Source organism: Taudactylus pleione, unplaced genomic scaffold (assembly GCF_031769625.1).
Source record: "Taudactylus pleione unplaced genomic scaffold, aTauple2 ptg000270l, whole genome shotgun sequence".
Lineage (NCBI taxonomy): Eukaryota > Metazoa > Chordata > Amphibia > Anura > Myobatrachidae > Taudactylus > Taudactylus pleione.
In genome coordinates this window covers 6,803,710-6,822,325 of record NW_028284672.1, presented here as the reverse complement: position 1 = coordinate 6,822,325, position 18,616 = coordinate 6,803,710, and the positions used below count along the sequence as shown (strand labels likewise).

The 18,616-nt window shown below is 38.5% G+C and overlaps 1 protein-coding gene across 1 annotated transcript in view; it reads right to left on the bottom strand.

Annotated features, from left to right (window-relative positions):
• The window catches only part of POU2AF2 (POU class 2 homeobox associating factor 2), a 154,574-nt gene extending 139,283 nt beyond the window's left edge, over positions 1-15,291 (bottom strand). Inside the window, exon 1 of the mRNA XM_088481409.1 lies at positions 15,271-15,291. Within this exon, the coding sequence (XP_088337535.1) occupies positions 15,271-15,280 (10 nt within the window). The 5' untranslated portion in view covers positions 15,281-15,291. The remainder of the gene's footprint in view (positions 1-15,270) is intronic.
• Between the last annotated feature and the right edge of the window lie 3,325 nt (positions 15,292-18,616).

The following is an 18,616-nucleotide window of genomic DNA, read 5'->3' as shown; positions in this document are numbered from 1 at the left end:
CTAGGTACTCAGTAGGGGATTCAATTACCAAGAGCTAATTAAGCAGATAATTCCTTTTTGGGGCACTCCTTTGTAATTGATTAAATCTACTGCAATCGATTAATGATTTAGAATTGATTTAAAACTTAACCTTTAATTCACCTCCTTATACTTATGGGGTGTCCAGACTATGTATAAATGATATGTCTGCCCTTAAATATTTATAAAGAAATACATTTAAATATTAAACAAATAAAAGTTGAGATAGTCATATCTTATCAAGACCTCTCTATATAGATATATCATTGTGGGCAGTGGAGATAATTTTATTAATGCTGCGTATAAATTATCTGAAGCTAATATTAAATATTCTGCACCAAGAAACAAAAGCTAAAATATCTCCATAGACCTCATAGTCACATACTGTATTGTACACACATAGGGGTATTCAATATGGAGCGAAAATGCAGTTTCTGTAAGGTTTTCGATCAGATGACGTCATTTTCGCCAGTTTGACTTTTTCACCGTATTCAATTTGAAAACTTTTCGCCGGTGCGAAAAGTATATTGCATTCGATCCTGTGGAAACGTATCACCAAGGAATGGGTGGCGAAAAAAAGTGCAGAATTAGGGTTTTGGGGTGCAACATTTCGGAAACCACCCTGCAACCTTCCTGGACAATCATTCCTGGACAAAAGTCCATGAAACATGATGTTTGTCCATGAAAGATGACGTTTTGCCTCTTTCTGAGACCAGATTTTTGGCGGGAAAAATCCGAACTTGGCAGGAAAATCCGAACTAATCCGAGCCTGCACATCCCTAGTATTCTGTACATACAAGTCAGCATCTGGCTCTTTATGTTCATCTTGTAAAATCAAGTGCATGCGTGCAAAAATAGATGCACAACATTTCAAAACAGAATTTGTGCTTTGCCTTACAGTTTTGAGAAGTAATTAGAATAGTTAGTGGCTTGTGAAGTTCCCAGGTATGCTATTCTGTAGTAATAGTTACACTAACATATAGAGATCCATCAAATGTAGAAGTATGTAGCACATTGGTGTTCTCAAAGTTGTGAAAGTGTAACACAATGCAGATGGGATGCTGTCATGAACAGTCACTTCCAGAGAGAGTTTGAAAGTAGAATGGAAGTTGGGATGCAAAAGAATGTGGGTCATTGTTTAGGCTCCAATGATTAATTGTTTTAGCCACCTACTTCACTAGGTGACTTTGTCTTGACCTGATGGCAGCCATTTTAAATTAAAAAACAGTGTATGGCTTTCAGCACAAAGCTGATGATAAGAAAGACAAAAAAAGGGATGAGAGGTGAGCACAATTTTCTAAAACTGTTTCACAACATTTGAACCTAATTCCATATTTGTTGAAAGAATTTTGCACGTTTCACAAATAGAATTTGACGTAATTCAACCAAACCTCACAGCAGAAGAACTGGTGATTAAATTCCCAGTATATTTTGTGAACAATAACTGTGCGGAATAGAATTTTATGGAGCGGTAAAGTTTGAAAGGAATTTTTACTTTGCAAGAACTTCACACCTGTCGGCTTGGTATACAGAAAAACGTTTTTAACACATAATTTTGTGCAATTTTGCTAATTTCTAGTAGGAGGATAATAAACACAATCTAGATTATTAAGAATTTAACTCTTATTGGTATATTTACTAAAATTGATTTTGATCACTTTAAAATCAATCAAAATTGATCAAAATTGATTTGCGTTTCTGGGGCTATATCACACATTTACTAATACTTACAAAAACAAGTCAAATATTGGGTCTCATTCAGACCCGGTCGCAATCGCCGATGGGCACGCGCAGCGGCCATACTGTGCATGCGCAAGCCCCGGAGCTCTCTAGAAAAGGGGCGGCTGTCAATGTTGATCGACATCTCGCTCCATTTTGTAGGCGGGGTGGGGGGTGGTTTCACAAATGGAGATGTTCCTTAAGGAACACCTGCTGTTTTGTGGGCGGCCGCACTGACATCATCAGTGATGTCAGTGGGGAGCTTCCTGCTCAATCAGAGCAGGAAGCTCCCTGGGGCTTGCGGTTACCGAGACCCAACCTTAGGGTCTCGTCGCAAGCCACGATGGTCGCGATGGTGTTCACCATCGCGACCATCAACCAGGTCGGTCGCTAAGCTGTGGGTGGTAACAGCCCCCAAGCCTGACAACCCCCAAGCCTTTTAGGTTAATATTTTGTGAACTGACAAGTCAAAAATGGAACTTTATGGAAGACAAGGATCCAGTTAAATCTGGCGTATGCTATTACAGCATTCCACAAAAAGAACATCATACCAACAGTCACAAATGTTGGTGGTAGTGTGATGGCGTGGGGATGCCTCACTGCTTCTGGACCTGTATGACTTGCCATAATTGATGGAATCATGAACTCTGCTCTCTACCGGAAAATTCTGATAGAGAATGTCTGGTCATCATTCCATGATCTGAAGGTAATGCACAATTGGTTTATGCAGCAAGACAATGATCTGAAGCACAAGAACAAGTCCACTCCTGAATGGCTAAAAAGAAACACAATTAAGGTTTTGGAGTGGCCTTGTGAAAGTCCTGACTTAAATCCATTTGAGATGCTGTGGCAGGACCTTAAACAGGCAGTTAATGCCCTCCAATGTGTTTGTATTAAAGCAATTCTGCAAAGAAGAAATGGACAAAATTCCACTACTGCACTGTGAAAGACTTACCTCCAGGAATTGGAAATGTTTGGCTGCAGTTGTTCTGCTAATAGTGGCCAACCAGTTATTAGGTTTAGGGGTCAATTAATTTTTCACATAGGGTATATTTGTGTTGGAATTTTTTTTCCTACAATAAATTAAATAATCAATTAAAAAGTGTATTTTTTACCTACTTAGTTTGCCTTTGTTTCTTATTCAGTTTTAAACATATACAAAAGATAAGAAGGTCCAAACAGTGCTCTACTTGACTTTTAGATAATAATAATAATGTATGGGGGTAACATTACACATCAATCCTAAATGAAGGAGAAAACATAGTCCCACATTTTAATACAATATACAGATAAATTCCTTCTGGAAACTCCAAATCCTTATGAGAAATTCTCTCTACTCCTGGTCATTAACCCACAGTAGGTGCTAGCAGTACCTCAAAAAAGAGAAAATAAAACAAGTGTCACACCTCACAAAGGAACATATGTGAAACATGTTGGTTTGAAGTTGAAGACCTCATCCCTACTGCCTGGCTGTGGTATACATTGGGAGTTTCCACTGTGCCTTTTCTTGTTTCCCTGGTATGGGAAAAGTGCTGATACTGGATCCTATTCTGGACACTTTAGGGTAATTGATTTAGGTCAAAGCCTATATAGGATTTTATGTATGTTAAGCTTTTACAATATTGGAAGTTTGTGGTGCAGACTTGTAAGCATCCTAATAAATCTTATTATAATGCACTATTGGTGCATTTGTTTTTTTCCACTTTTTTGAGGTAATGCTACCACCTACTGTGGGCTAATGACCAGAAGGAGAGAGAATTTCTCATAAGGATTTGGATTTTCCAGAAAGACTTTGTCCATAAATGTAATTGAATTGTATTTTCTCCTTTATATAGGATTGATATGTAAAGTCACACCCATACAGTATTATCATCTGAATGTTAAGTGAAGCGCTGTTTGGCCCTTCTTATCTTTTGTATGTGTATGTATGTACAAGGTTTGGGTACCTTTATCAAGTTAGACCTCTGCAGCTTTATTGAGACAGCACAGGATACTATAACTTGATTTTGTAATTATATTCAGTCTTGTTTGAAGATCTGAAACAAATAAATGTGACAAATATGAAAAAATATAGAAGAAATCAGGAAGGGGGTAAAAACTTTTGACACCATTGTATTTAAACTTCATTCAGCATAATTGTACAAATCTGAAAATTTGTAAAAAAAAATGATACTGATTCTGGTTTAAATACAGTAGCTATTATTTCCATAATATGATTACTTAATAAATCAACAATTTGGGGAATATTTTTGGAAATAGATATTAGCCTATAAGTAGTTAAAGGAAAATTATAATTTGCTTATAAAGTTATGTACTAGTGAATGTGGTATTTTTCCTAATTTTTTGGGATTGTTAGCAGGTTACAAACTGCATAAAACTGTAAATACTCACTTAAAAATATATATTTTGTCAATTAAACATATTCGTAGCCTAACACAGTGATAACTATATACTGAACTGACCTGCCTTCAGTTTACGTAATAAAACTACCTATTGATTTGCAATGAATACTTGTGTATCCATTTTACATCACCAAACCTTTTCTTGTTGTCCCTCCATGTAGTGTTAATTGTGAAATAAAAAAATTGTACTGCTTACTAAATACAACACTGATATCCTGGCCAATAGCAACAATAAAAATCACTTTAAACATACAGTACTGGTGCAATTTGCATTTTAAATGCAGACAGACAAATGAGGATTATGTTATTTTTAAGTAGCAAATTGGTTCTCATGTAGCTAAGTATGATGAGGAGCAAGGGATACTCATTATCCCTCTATATTCTGAGGAAGCAATTCTGTTCATCTCAGTTCGGAGGGTGTGAACAGATGAGTGAAGGCACTCTGATCAATATTTTCATTCATTTCTCCTCGCACCCCAAAGGGGCATACAGTATATACTCCGGAGTTGGGCAGGGTACAGAATGGAAAAAAGGAGAGAAAGGGGCACAATAACAAAATAGTATATTAAAGAACATAATGTCCATCTGTAAATATATTTAATTTAGAGATAAAAAAATATTTTAGACATTTGACAATTCAGTATTATTCAAAAAACAGAAGACAATATGGAAGAGCAATAATTTTGCATTTAAATATAACCTATGAAGAAGAAATGCAATGATCATTGAAAAACGATTAGAAGGAGAGGGGATAATTTGATTTGAAATGTGAATTATTTATTATCCGATCTCTAGGGCAAATTTTTTAAAGTAATTGTTTGTCTTTACTTTTTTAAAATAAATACAAAACAATGGTCACTCTGATGCATAGGCGTTAATACTGTTTAAGCAAAATAACTGAGACCTTCACATAGAACCTCTACTTTAGAAACGGCATGAAGAACCTTATTTAGCTAGGTTTATCAAATGTACTGTATATTCCAGATACTAGTTAAATTATTCTACATCAGGGGTCATTTAAAAACTTTTCCCAATTTGCAAACATTTTCCTTGGATAAGAAGGTCCCTCATCCAATGAAGATTTCTACATTTGCTCCTACAGAAATATCTACAATCCGTGTAGGCCACCTACAGTACATTTGATAATATACAGACATCAGTCTATCCTCATTCAAGCCAAGGTACTATGCACGGAAAAATATCAATCAAAGATACCACAATTTGTCACAGTAGTTGCAGCCTTTAACATATTTGGTGGCAGTAATTATCTACATTGGAAAATATGACCACTTGTTGCATCACTCCATTAAATATGTGGGTTTTTTTTTTGGGGGGGGCACTAATTTTGTTTATAATCATTATATTATATTGAGATAGTTTTACCATATATGCTGCACTGTACATAGTGTATTGCCACCATTCTGTCCCAAATGGAGCATGCCACAATTGGACATCTCTAAAACAGGATGGTGAAAAGAAAATAATTGAGAAAACACAATATACAGTAGATGACTTGGGAGTTCCCATACCAAAGAATATTAGTGGCAGGAGAGACCAGCATTCACTTAAGGATTTCTAACTTATATTTAAACAAGACTCACTATTTCACATTTTTATCTTTTAAACAAACAACTAAAATAAAATCGTAACTAGTTGAAAATGAAGATATTTAGTTATATGTTTATTGTTTTGTAGTCATATTGGGAAGCTGTGATATAAAAATCAATGATTCACTCACAATGAAATCACATCAAAGGATAAATAATTTTGTCTACTTGAAATATAAGTCTGAGGTTATTTTTCATAACTGAAATGTTTTACTGATCTAAGATAATTAGTGTCTTTATGCTACAGATGTCTGTGGAATCATAATTTAGGAATTTATACAGTGCTGTATGCTATATAATTTTGAGCAAATCAAAGGAGCTGACATTATGTGCTTTAAGTATACTAATCTCATCACAATATGAGAGGCATAGAAGATAATTCAATTAGCTCCCATAATGTATTGATGATGAAAAAAGGTGGTAGCCTCTGGCTTTAACGCCTGGGGCTTTTCAATTACAGCCCTTTTTTCTCTCCCAATAGATGTTCTGTTATTGGGCATTAATACATAGAATCCAGCAAAAGCTCCCGTACCTATGTGTTAACCCACTGTTTACATCCAATAGCAGGCTAATTATCATGTAATTCTTTTCGGGTCTGCTGAAACCCAAAAAGAAATACACGTTAACTGCAGCCTGCAGGCTGACTTCAGGGCTAATTGGATAGCCTCAGGGGATCACAGCCTGCTGTAAGTTACCACGGCTAATTAAATTCCCCCCCATGGAGTGGTGATATTTAACAGACAAGATTATATACAGGAAGGTTGCAGTAGAAATCCTACTACAATAGTGTATGTTACTAGGATTTATGATGGAATGAAGTGCAGTAGGGATCAGTGTTTAGTGAAATCACTTTCCACCTCCATTTCTCACCAATAGGGACTCCCAGCTCTAGAAACCCTATTTGGATTGTAAATAGCATATTCTCCCACAATATGAATCTTTTGATTTTTATTGTATGGCTTTTACTATGGAATAGATATTTGATAAAGCATGTTTTGGATTCGACTTTGATTTCCGTTCTATAACAAATTCAGTGTTTTTGTATTGGTTTTGGTTTTGCCAAACAAAAGCCTTGTGTGTTTTGGTTTAAATTTTGGATTTCATTAAAAAATGGGAAAAGCAGATAAAATAACATAATTTCAAGATTTCTTTGTTCCATTAGTATTAAAATCATTGTCTACATCTACAGTACCGCACAAATGTCAATTTTTTTCACCAATATTGTCCAAATGCCGCTGAAAGCTGGCTGTCTAAAATTAGTGACAGAGCGACTAGCACCACTAACACAAGATATGACATCTATGAAAGTGGTATAGCAGTGGCAGATAGGAAAACAGGTTAATACATTTATTGATTGATTGAAAGAGTAGATGTCAAATAGTTTGAGAAAGATAATTGATTTGTGAAGATGATTGATTGATTTAAAATGTGATTGATAGATTGATTTATTGTTTTGTGAGCTCAGAAGTCAAATGTTTTGAGAAAGATGTTTGATTTGAGTATACATTGGATTGTTGATTTGGTAGTGATTACATATTTTATTAGAATTAGATTTTCCTCCATTAATGAAAAGACAGAGCAGTAAGTGACCTTGCAGAGATAGTAGATGTGGGTGAAGTGCAAGTAAATAAAATGTGCCCCTTAACAAAGGGAAGAACAAAACATGGCCAAGGTGGTATGTTAGATTGCCATGACAGAAAACTACGGCATCTTGGAGAGGGTTTGGTACTGTATATTAGTTATGCAAAATGTAGACATTCAAATAAAGACATCATAATGTTGACAGGTACAGTATTTAGACAACCAAAGGGTTGACATGGACTATATGTCAGCAATCAATATCTAGACTGTCAAAATGTTGACAGGGACATAATGTAGACATGTACATAATATAGACAATTAATATATAGACAAGTTGGAATGTTGACAGGGCAAAATATCGACAGTAAAAATTTAGACACAGTAAAAATATCGACATTGAAAATATAGACAAATAATAAGGTTGACACCAAAATGTTAACACGGTCAAAATGTCAACAGTCCTTATAAAATAACATAGCCACTGCTAAAAGCCAGTGGTTGCTAAAAGCTTGCCTGCTACTCAGGTGCTGCTAAAAACCAATGGCTCAGATACCTGTGAGAGCCGCCAGGCTAGGAGCAGCAAAATTAGTTAAATTTTAGCAGCATCTGAACCACAGGCCAGCTTTTAGCAGCCACTTGCTTGAAGGAGCCACTTGCTTTTAGCAGTGGTTGTGTTATTTTATTATGATTGCCAACCTTTTAACTGTCTACATTTTGACCCTGTCGACATTTAGTTGTTGAACTTACAACTGTCGTCATTTTAACTGTGTCTACATTTTAATTATCAACCTTATGTCCATGTTGACTTTTTGGTTGTCGATATTTTGGCCATGTCGACATTTTGGTTGTTGACCTTATGACTGTCGACATTCTTACTGTCTACATTTTGACCTTGTCGACATTTTGACTAATGACATTTATTTATTGTTGCCTTTTTGACTGTGTCTACATTTTAACAATCCTGTTGACTTTGTGCCTATGTCGACATTTTGGCCATGTCGAAATTTTTATCAGTCAACATTTTGATTGTCTAAGCCTTGACTGTCTACATTTTGAGGGAGATGGAATAGATACGCAATGTATAGTAAAATCTCCATGAGTCAGATCTAACATTGGGTATCTTTTGATTTTTTTATTTGATTTTGAGCATTTGATTTTATTATATATAATTGACTAGATATTTGTAGAAGAAACACCTTTGCCCCATGATGGAAGAAGAGAGAGCAGTATGTGGCTTTAGAGGTACAGTATGTGGGGATTAGGGAAGCCAATGCCACCTCATTCTTTCAATCCCGGTATTCGGGACTGAAAAAATCTCAACCCCGGGATTTCAGGCATACCCGGGATTGAGTTGATCAAATAAACTATTATTATTCTGTACTTTTTTGTAATATAAAGTGAGTGACTAGTATAAATAAAAGTGTGAAAATGTCATTGCCCCAGCACCAGCCCAGCCCCCACAACATGCAAACTTACAGTGTTTTGGGCAGATTTGGTAAACTGGTCACTTTGTAAACAACCATCCAATAAGTGTGGAATAAACATTACGTTTCATAAAGCAATAAACAACAGTTCAGGTTGCTCAAGACCTTTTATCAAATTATCAAATAATTGATTTTAGCACCCGTTTCAAAAATACATTGACTATAAGTTACTATTATATGTACTGAAAGTAGGCAAAAATAACACCTGGGCAAGTAAGGGGCCGGAAGCATACCGGAAGCAATATCAACCACACAGGTGTGGCCCATACATTAATTATGTATAAAAAGGACCTTGTTGTTTGTAACTACAACAGGAGACCTCAGTGACAATGAGTAAGGGGCCACTGTGGGGGCATTAAAAAGTTACTTTTACCCATCAGATAGCAGCGGACTACCCTTTCATTCCCCCTACAAGGCTATATTTATTTCTGCATCTCCCCCACATTTTGCTTGCAAAACCTGTCCAGTGCTAGTAGCATTCTATCTCCCTACTATTGTAGTTTTAAGGTGAGCAATTACAATACTCTTTCATTTTTCTCTATCTGCTGATTTATTTTCATGTTTATTCATGTCCACTTCACTGTGTTTTTAAATTAAACTTTATACACACTTAAAAATTGCAATTAGAGAAGTGCGCCGGACCATTTTTACTGCATTTGGATTTGGCCCTGATTCGTCGTCCGACTTTGTATTTGCCAAACCGCCATGACTGGCTTTGTATTTGGATTTAGATTTTTACAAAGATTGACAAATAAAGCTAAAATCACATAATTTGGGCTTTTTATGTTCCTAGAGTATTATTAACCTCAATAACATTAATTTTCAGTAATTTACAGCCAATTTAGAGCACCTCACAGCTCAAAAAATTGTTTTTACCATTATTGGCCAAAGGCTGCAGTGAGCTGGCTGGTTGCTAAGCGACAGAGCAGCAGCCATGACACCGCTGTTTAAAGCACATCTACGAAACATTGCCACACAGCAGTAGCAGAAATGAAAGGTAATGCAATATGGAATTGTCCTTGGGCCCTCCCACCCACCCTTATGTTGGATATTTAAAAGGACATGCACACATTAACAAGCCAAGCACTTCAGCGACAGGGACTGACACTTTTGTGGCTGAAGTGCTTGGTTTGTTTGGGCCCCCACTAAACAAGCTACCAATTGGCTTAAGGCTACAGCTGTACAGTGGCGAGATGTCACCATCATTTCCATTCTCACCCTCATCAGTGTGCACATTATCCTCACACAATATTAATTAATTACCGCTGGAATCCACCATTACAGAAGTCTCTGTACTGTGATGTAATTTCCGGGAAAGATCTTCCTCATGGAATTTCCAGTTCATTTTGATTAATATAATATTTTCCACATTTTAGCCTCCTACGCTATTCACTCACAAGGTTCCCGGCTGTGCTGAAAACTCTCTCCGAGTACTGTACACAATGGAGTGTGGGCAGCTTAAGTAATGCAAAGCCAATTTGTAAAAGGGCCCCCAAATTGCCTTTTTTCCTTCCAGTACTCGAAGGGACTCTGTGACATGTCTATTTGTACGGTGTCATGAAAATAATCCTCCACCATTCTTTGGATAGTGATCGTATCAGATAGAGATATGGTACAGGTGTCACTAATGGGCAATTCTTTTAGACCCGACCAGATGTAAATGAAGATTGTTTCATTAATTCAACAAATAAATAGTCTGGTGGCCATTTTATTTAACAACCATGAGGTAAAATGCATTGTTACACTTGTAATGTCCAACAGCTAACATTGTTGTCAAACTTTCAAGCTCATGAGCCCCTTCTCACCCTTTCTACCTACAGAGCTGAGACTGAGCTATCTGGAGAAAACTGGAGCAAGAGGTAGGTGCATCTGTGGCAGCTACCTACAACACTCTTCAGTAATAATGGGCTGCAAAATAGACTTTCCTTGTTTATGCTCCATGCAAAACCTTTGTATCCAGTGAATTGTCTTTGAAGATTGTCTTTGATGAAAGTCTTTATTAAAAGATCATATCCTTGACATGCTAGTTTAAATGTATGAGTTATTTGCATCAACCGTCTAAAACGGGAAGTGACACTCAAAAGATATGCTTCATAGCTTTTCTTACTGATCAAAATAAGGAGAATATCACTGTTGAGAATAAGTACAAATATGATATAAATATAAACTATAACATAATTTCTGTAATTCATGGTCATTGCAGCTATACTGTACATAACTTTAAAAAACCCCCTGCAAAATGTAATTATACTGTATAGATTTGTTTTTGAGATCTCTTTATGGAGTTGCATAGAGTTTCCAGGAGACCAAATAATGGTTATCTCCCAGACTCCAAAGAGTCTGACAATCTCCTTGAAGTGCGGCCATACAGAGATGCCAGGGGCAGAACTCAACGTGAATATGGCGTTTGTGCCATCACACTCATTCCACTTCAAGTATATTTCCATATCAGGAGGATGATACATAGGAGGATATACTTTCCATGTGAAGAGACACACTTTTAAAACTCAGCGAATGTAATAGAGTCTGAGAACATGAAAACTCACATGTTTTTCAGATTCAAGAAACTGTCACGATTTAAACTCTCATCAAGATATTTTCCCATTTGAATAAAATTCAACTTAAGCAATGTAATAGTGTGACAGTTTACTGCTAAACTCTCATATTTTCTAACCTCTAACCAGGGGTGTCTTAAGAGAGGAGGTGTCCCATGTGCATTCCCTGTGCCAGGCCCCCTCCTCTCTCCCCGGCAGCTGGCAGCTGACTATTGCATCTGGCCGTCCACTGCAGAGTCAGTAGACTCTGGGCACTAGAGTGTGCCCAGAGACTACTGCGCATGCGCAGAACACCGGAAAAATGGCAGCGGTGACCATTTTACGGTGTTCTGTGCAGCGGTGATACCCGAATCGGGACCACGGACAGGTGAGTTTTGGAAAATATGGGTGCAGGGTGTGCTTTGCGGGGCCCCTCTGGACCCGGGGACCCCGTGTGCACATCACACCCTGCACCCATTATAGATACGGCCCTGACTCTAACCCTATTACATTTGGCCCTTGAAATTTCCAGGATTATCGACAAGTATGGCTAAAGGAACCATAAACACAAAAGATAATGTCCATTGTTTTAATCTCTCCTTTACATCATCTTTAAATAATGCATTTCGCTATTACATAAGAGTCAATACTTCTAAGTAGTCACGCACCTATGGGGTCTATGTACCAAGCTGTGGAGGGAGATAAAGTACCAACCAATCGGCTCTTAAATGTCACTTAACAGACTGTGGAGTCTATTTACTAAGAATTTGATGGAGATAAAGTGGAGAGAGATAAAGTACCAGTCAATCAGCTCCTAACTGTCCGCCACACTCCCATAACGCGCCCAAAAGATGGACCATCTGCATACATGCGCTCCCTGTCAACTCACTACATTTTCAATACACTTCTCCCTGTATGCACATGCAATTATAACTGCAACAATGCATGCACAGTAGCAAAAAATTGCTCCACTAATGCCTGGTACATGCTAGGACGATGTTGTTATGATTTGGCCAATATCGTGCAGCGTGTATGCGTGATATCAGTGGTCGCTTGCAATGTCGTCAGGTTTGATGTACTGTACTACATATGAAACCTGTTAATATCGCATGCGGCTCCATGCATGTTAATGAACGTTAGTGATTGTTCCGCCCTTCATTACATCGATCTGATGTGTACCCACGGCACGATATATCGGTCGGACAGGCCGAAGTATTGTCCCGATACCCATCGTCCAGTGTGTACCCATTAGTTTGACATCAGCAGTGCATACACCACAGGCCCATATTCTGAAGTTGTCTCACATTTTATTTTACCCCCCTTTTCTCAATCTGTTAAATATTTGTTTCCTCATCATTAAGATGTTTTATTTTCATTCTTATGTATTTTTTTTTCTGTTACATAGCAGTATATTACATAATCCATGTCACTTTGCAATTTACATACTTTTTCCCTTTAAAGTCAAGCAGCTCAAATTTCCAATTTATCATAGAATCTGATGATAGACCTTTTATTCTATTTATAGATGGCACTTATTGACCAACTCACACTACAGTATATACCAAAACCATGAACTGATGATCATATGCATTATTACTTGTGAGAATAAAGCATATACATTTTTTCATGATCAAATTGACACATAAAAACAATTTATTTTGCAATTATTTAAGTATACCTAACAAATGGCTAAAGAACAACAGCAAAAACAACGAAAAAATAAATATGTAAAACCACAGAACAGGTTCTTACATTTAAAGTTACACTAGATAAAACTTTACTGAAGAAGCCTTTATAATGGTGATAACCTGATATTTTACATTAAATTACAACATATTAGTGGAGCTGACATTGCAATGTTCCTCATAGTGGCAGGTGCTTTGAATATACCGAGAGCAACTCCAATTTCTATCAGACTCTAAGGGGGCGATTCAATTGTTCTGGGCGCTCATTAATTATCGCCCTCTTCTTCCCAGGTTTAGCCGTGTAAAATGGCTAAACCTGTCTTAAGTTCTGGTTAGGGCGCCCTAACTGCGGTTAGCGCGCCCTAACCAGGGGGTTTCTCACACATTTCTGCTCGCACCCTCCTGAGGGTGCGAGCAGAAATGCCAGCGCCGGCGGCTATCTTGCCCTGACGGAACAACAATTGAATTTCTCCGTCAAGAGTCTTAAAAAAAATCCGCCGGCAAAACATTTGAATCGCCCCCTAAATGCTTTCCACTGATTGTCTATTCTTTTAGGCTTGACAGCTAAAAAATGAAAGGTGGTAAAACATATGCTTTGAAATATATGTATGCTGACATTTGCAGCTACACTGACCTAAAGTCCGAGATGGACTTTTTGAAAGAATTATGGGACCTCATATGCGATGTAGCTGTGAAAATATGCTAATAGTTACAAAGCCTATCTGAACATGGGACGCCCACCGCTGCCTTCTCATGTGTGTATGACGTCGCTTTCCTGCGGAAATATTGGTAACATCGATGCACATCGAGCGGCCATCTTGCCCTTGCAGCAGGTCTGATCAGCCGCAGACTCGGCAGCTCTCCTGACACGCAGAGGGCTTTCATGCTGCATAGGAGATCGCAAGAGCTAATTTATGCATGCCCATGCAACCAATGATGTGCGGTAAAGTAAATGGCTGGGGAGGCACTGGCTAGTATCAGAGCCAGATTTATAGATACATATATGAAACCTGATTACACAAAGGTGCAGCAGTATATAGTGATGGAAATTTGGTGCGTTTTGATCAGGGATGTGCGGAAAAGGTAGACAGGTGAGGCAGTGCCTCACCTGCCATACACTTTTTACTACAGAGTTTTAACTATAAAAACAATTAGAATAAAGAAAGAAGATATTTATAATATTTTCTTTATATTTTTCTTAACATTTTTATAGTCAAAACTGTGGAGTATACCTAAGTATGACAGGAAAGGCTCTGCCTCCCCTGCCTCACCTGACCACTTTTAAACAATCAAACACGCCTGCGTTTTATTGACCACCCCCCTTTTCCACCCCCAAAAGCTGACAACCAGTCGCTCACTTAGCGATGGATTCCCCTGTGTGTCCGTAATCACAATGTGATCACTGGGCACGCTGAGTGTGGCTTATACGCATACGCAATGGCAAACAAATGATCGATATATGTGTACGTAATCGCCTTTGCTTCCATCTCTGAACCAGGCCTTGAGTCTCTTCTGAATTGTTCCGAAATTCAAAGAAAGGTAACAACTCTCCCACTCTCAAAATATATTCTCCACCTACATTTCATATCTTTAAATCTCTAAGCTTATTATATGCAGAACATTAAGATGTTCTACACAATTCAGTATAATAATTATTATTACTACTATGTTATAATAATAATTTCCCTAATCCCATGCATACTGGATTAAACAATTAGATGAATTCCTCTAAGCAATAACATCCACTGATACTTGTATTCTCTAACATTCATATAACAATTATGTACCAGTCATTATTGCAATATGTAACATTACAAATTAAAATGTAGTCATTGTCTTCACCTCCGGCATTAGTTGGTTTCATGCGTTATCTATACATATTTTCTCACGGTTTTGAAACTGAGAGGAAACTCGGCGATGGCAGGCTGAAGAACTGCTCTAAGGTATTGCTGTCAATTAGTTTAAACAAAATTGGCCTGTCAGTGTCAGCAGGCCCTGGAGGCTACAGGTGTCTTAGATCATATGCAACATACTACATCGATTTGTCACACAGAGCATTAGTTATGTCTGCGCAAACCGTGATATTTGCATTACATAATATTTTCTTTTGTGACCACATATAAAATAAACTAGAATCAGCATAATACACAGGCATGCATTTTAGTGTATAGGAATAGCAGTATACACGTACACACACATTGCAAACACTTATATGGTTACCGCATGTATTTCACACTAACCTGCCTCCATGTTGTTTGTGCTCAGCTGTTGGTCCTGCTGTTTAAAGCACTGGTTAGCCTTCAGCATGGATCTCCTCAGCACCCAAGGATGGAATAAAATGTGAATAGAGTCTGTTCACATCGTTTAGTACAAAGGTGGAAAGAAAGGGACATTTTTACAGCTTGTAGTGTGTCCAAAATGACTTTTTCCCTTATTTGTTTACATGCAAATATGCTTTTGCTTGTATGTCTCCATGATTTGCATTGTCAGTGTAGGCTGTGCTACCATGTTTATATGTCTTAACAAGCCATGCTTTATTATTACACAGAGAGGTATATTGTATCTTATTTTGCTTTTTTAGCATTTGTGAGCACAATTCATATATTTATGTTTCTACAAAACACCATATCCTATAAGAGTCTGTCCTACCTTAATGCTAAACTAAATCGCTACTATAAAAAATACATGCTGCAGGGTTCAAATGGGAATTTGCTTGTAACTGCAGTCCTGTAAAATGTGTTTGCTATAAATAAATAACCAAACTATTGTGAATTTCAGGGTAGTTAATAATCCGACTTTACAATACACTCTATAGCTAGTAATAAGTTTGATACCAGTTTGCCTGAACTGTTCATATTGCAAGCTTTCATACAGAAAACAATCTATATATGCTCCAATATAAAGGACAACACTACACTGGCACTGATGCTATGAATTAGCCCCACTTGCACATGGCAAAGGTAGAAGAAAGACCATAGAGCATAAGGGGATGGTAGCATTCAGTGGCAGCTCCAGAGGTGGGGCTGCAGCGTAGTCCAAAATTCTAATAGGGGAGCCACACCAACTGTCACCCCAAATGCTGCCAAACCTCACCGGCAAGTACTCACTGGCAGTTGATGTGGCTCCCCTATTTGAATTTTGGACTGCACTGCAGCCCCACCTCTGGAGCCACCACTGGTAGCATTGCAGAAGAAAAGGGGGAAGATATGAGAAAAACGCAAGATAAAAGGCAGAGTACTTCTATGGAGCAAGAAGGGGAGGGGGCTTAGGACTAAAAAATGAGTAGACATGAGACATTCAGTGGGCAGACATTAGGTCAGAGGTTCACAAACACAGTCCTCAAGGCTCCCCAACAGTACAGGTTTTAGAGATAACCTTGGTTGAGCACAGGTGTTAAATCAAATTGACTGAGGTACTAATTAAGTCACCTGTACTGTTCGGGAGCCTTGAGGACCTTGTTTGGGAAGCTCTGCATTAGGCATAAAAGAAGCTGATTTAAGAGAAGAGGACATTTAGGAAAAGAAGTGGACAGACATGAGCCAAGCAGCAAAGACAGGAGTCTGGGAAAAGGCAAGAAATATGCTTTACAGTGGAGAGGAGGAAATGTATCAAAGCTTCCAAAGAGGACAAGTGCTATATGGCATGAGAAACTTGGCACAACTTAGACTCTCCGACACAGGTAGCGTTTCCTGGATTTTCGTACTGTTTCCTGAAGTTAGCATCTTATTAGCATTGTAGCAGCATACAAAGACACTTATAATGTCCTTCGTACATAAGATTAGTACTTTTGCTTCAGAGGAATTGGTATAAAGTCCCAGATTAAACACAATGATGCATGGTACAATGTATTTCACTGAAAACTTGTGTCCTCCCTCTGCCTTCTTACCAAGGTTTGTGTCAGAGTCGCCAATAGCTTATACATGTAATGCCAGCACCAGTATCTAGGGCCGGGAAGAGAAATCTGAAGCCCAGGGGCTGTATAAGGCCCGTGGAATCATTTGGTCTGGCCCTCAGAGCTTTTTTTCTGATAGCCTCATCTGCAGCAAGAATCTATGCAGAAGTGCCTTCTGGAACATCCTTAGGACACTTCAGACGGTCACACCGCTGCCCTTACTGCTCACATGGAGAGGGGCATGGCCTGCATTGGGCCCACAAATAATGTTATATATATCAAAAAATGGCCCTAAGCAGAAAAAAATTTCCCCACCCTGATCTAGGGTACCAGTGCATTGTAATTTTGTCACATTAGTGTAGCAAAAACTACACGTTTTTAGGGATGGTGCTTCCTTTAGGCAGCTTTAGGCAGCTGCCTAAGGGTGCAAGGACCAGAATGTACGGCCCGCTGAGGCTGCCTGGGAGAAATACATATTAGTTCTATTTTCAGACATCAACTTTATCAGCTACACCAAATACTCTCATTTATTACCATATATGGCACCCAGTGATGGCAACAACAGATCTCTGAGATCCATTCCGTTCCTCCATTGACTACTGCCTATCCGCCCCTGTCTCTTCCAATTGTCTAGAGGGGACATCTGTGGGACAGCTTGTGTAGGTCATGTCCTCCCATGTGACCTGTTGTCCTCCCCTGGTACCTTCGCTCCTGCTCCGGGGACAGCTGCTTCCACGGGACCCCCTGCACTTTAAGATGCCCACGCGGATGAACTCGTGGCTGCACAACTTTCCCCTTTATCTCCTCTGTCCCCGCAGTTCTTCGGGCAGCGCTGGCACCAGCAGGAGACCTACGAACAGCAGTGAGCCTCTGAGCAGCGTCATATGAACTCAGGTGAGTGTAAGCATCAAGGGTCTGGAAAGTGGGGATTGGGGGAGGGGCAGTAGGCTGAAGTTCTGACTTGGGTGCCAGGAAACCTTGCAATGGCTTTGAATGTTTTGTGAAGAAATGTGTGGCGGGATGCATGCCGTGGCTTAGTCACAGAGCATGTGGAGTGCCAAACTGGGCTACTTGCTACAATTTGAGGATAGGTAAATGTGGATACTTCTGTAGTTATCATTTTATAGAATGTACTTGTAATGATAGCTAGAAGCTGTTTGGTTGCTATGCGCTACTTTTCCAACTGACCTTTTTATAAAGTTTGATACATCTTTCCCCTTCAGAAACACAATGGCAGGGGGATGACGCAATGGGTCACTCAAACTTGCTGAAGATCTTATCTCATTTACCTCATCAAATTATCATTTTTTCTTGTGTATTTGCACACCAATGGCAAATCAGGTAATACCAGCTAACTTACCCAATTCCACTGCCTTTTACACCATTCACATGTTGTTAGTGCAATTAAACACTAATGTAGCATCTTGCTGCATGGAGAGGAGCATATCTGCAAGTAAAGCATTAGTCATGGGAAAGCTCCAATCGGATAACCATCCAGAGCAATACATTGCTACTGTACCATGCAAAGACCCCATCTTGCCTAGTAAATTATTAGGCTATATGCATAGACCATTGTACAGACCAAAGCAAGAGAGCGTAACTAACCTTTGTTGGTGCTGCAAATAGAAAAACACAAAGCTGATAGAAGAGCACAGTGTGAGCTGATGGAAGGCACAATAGACAAAAGTGGAAAG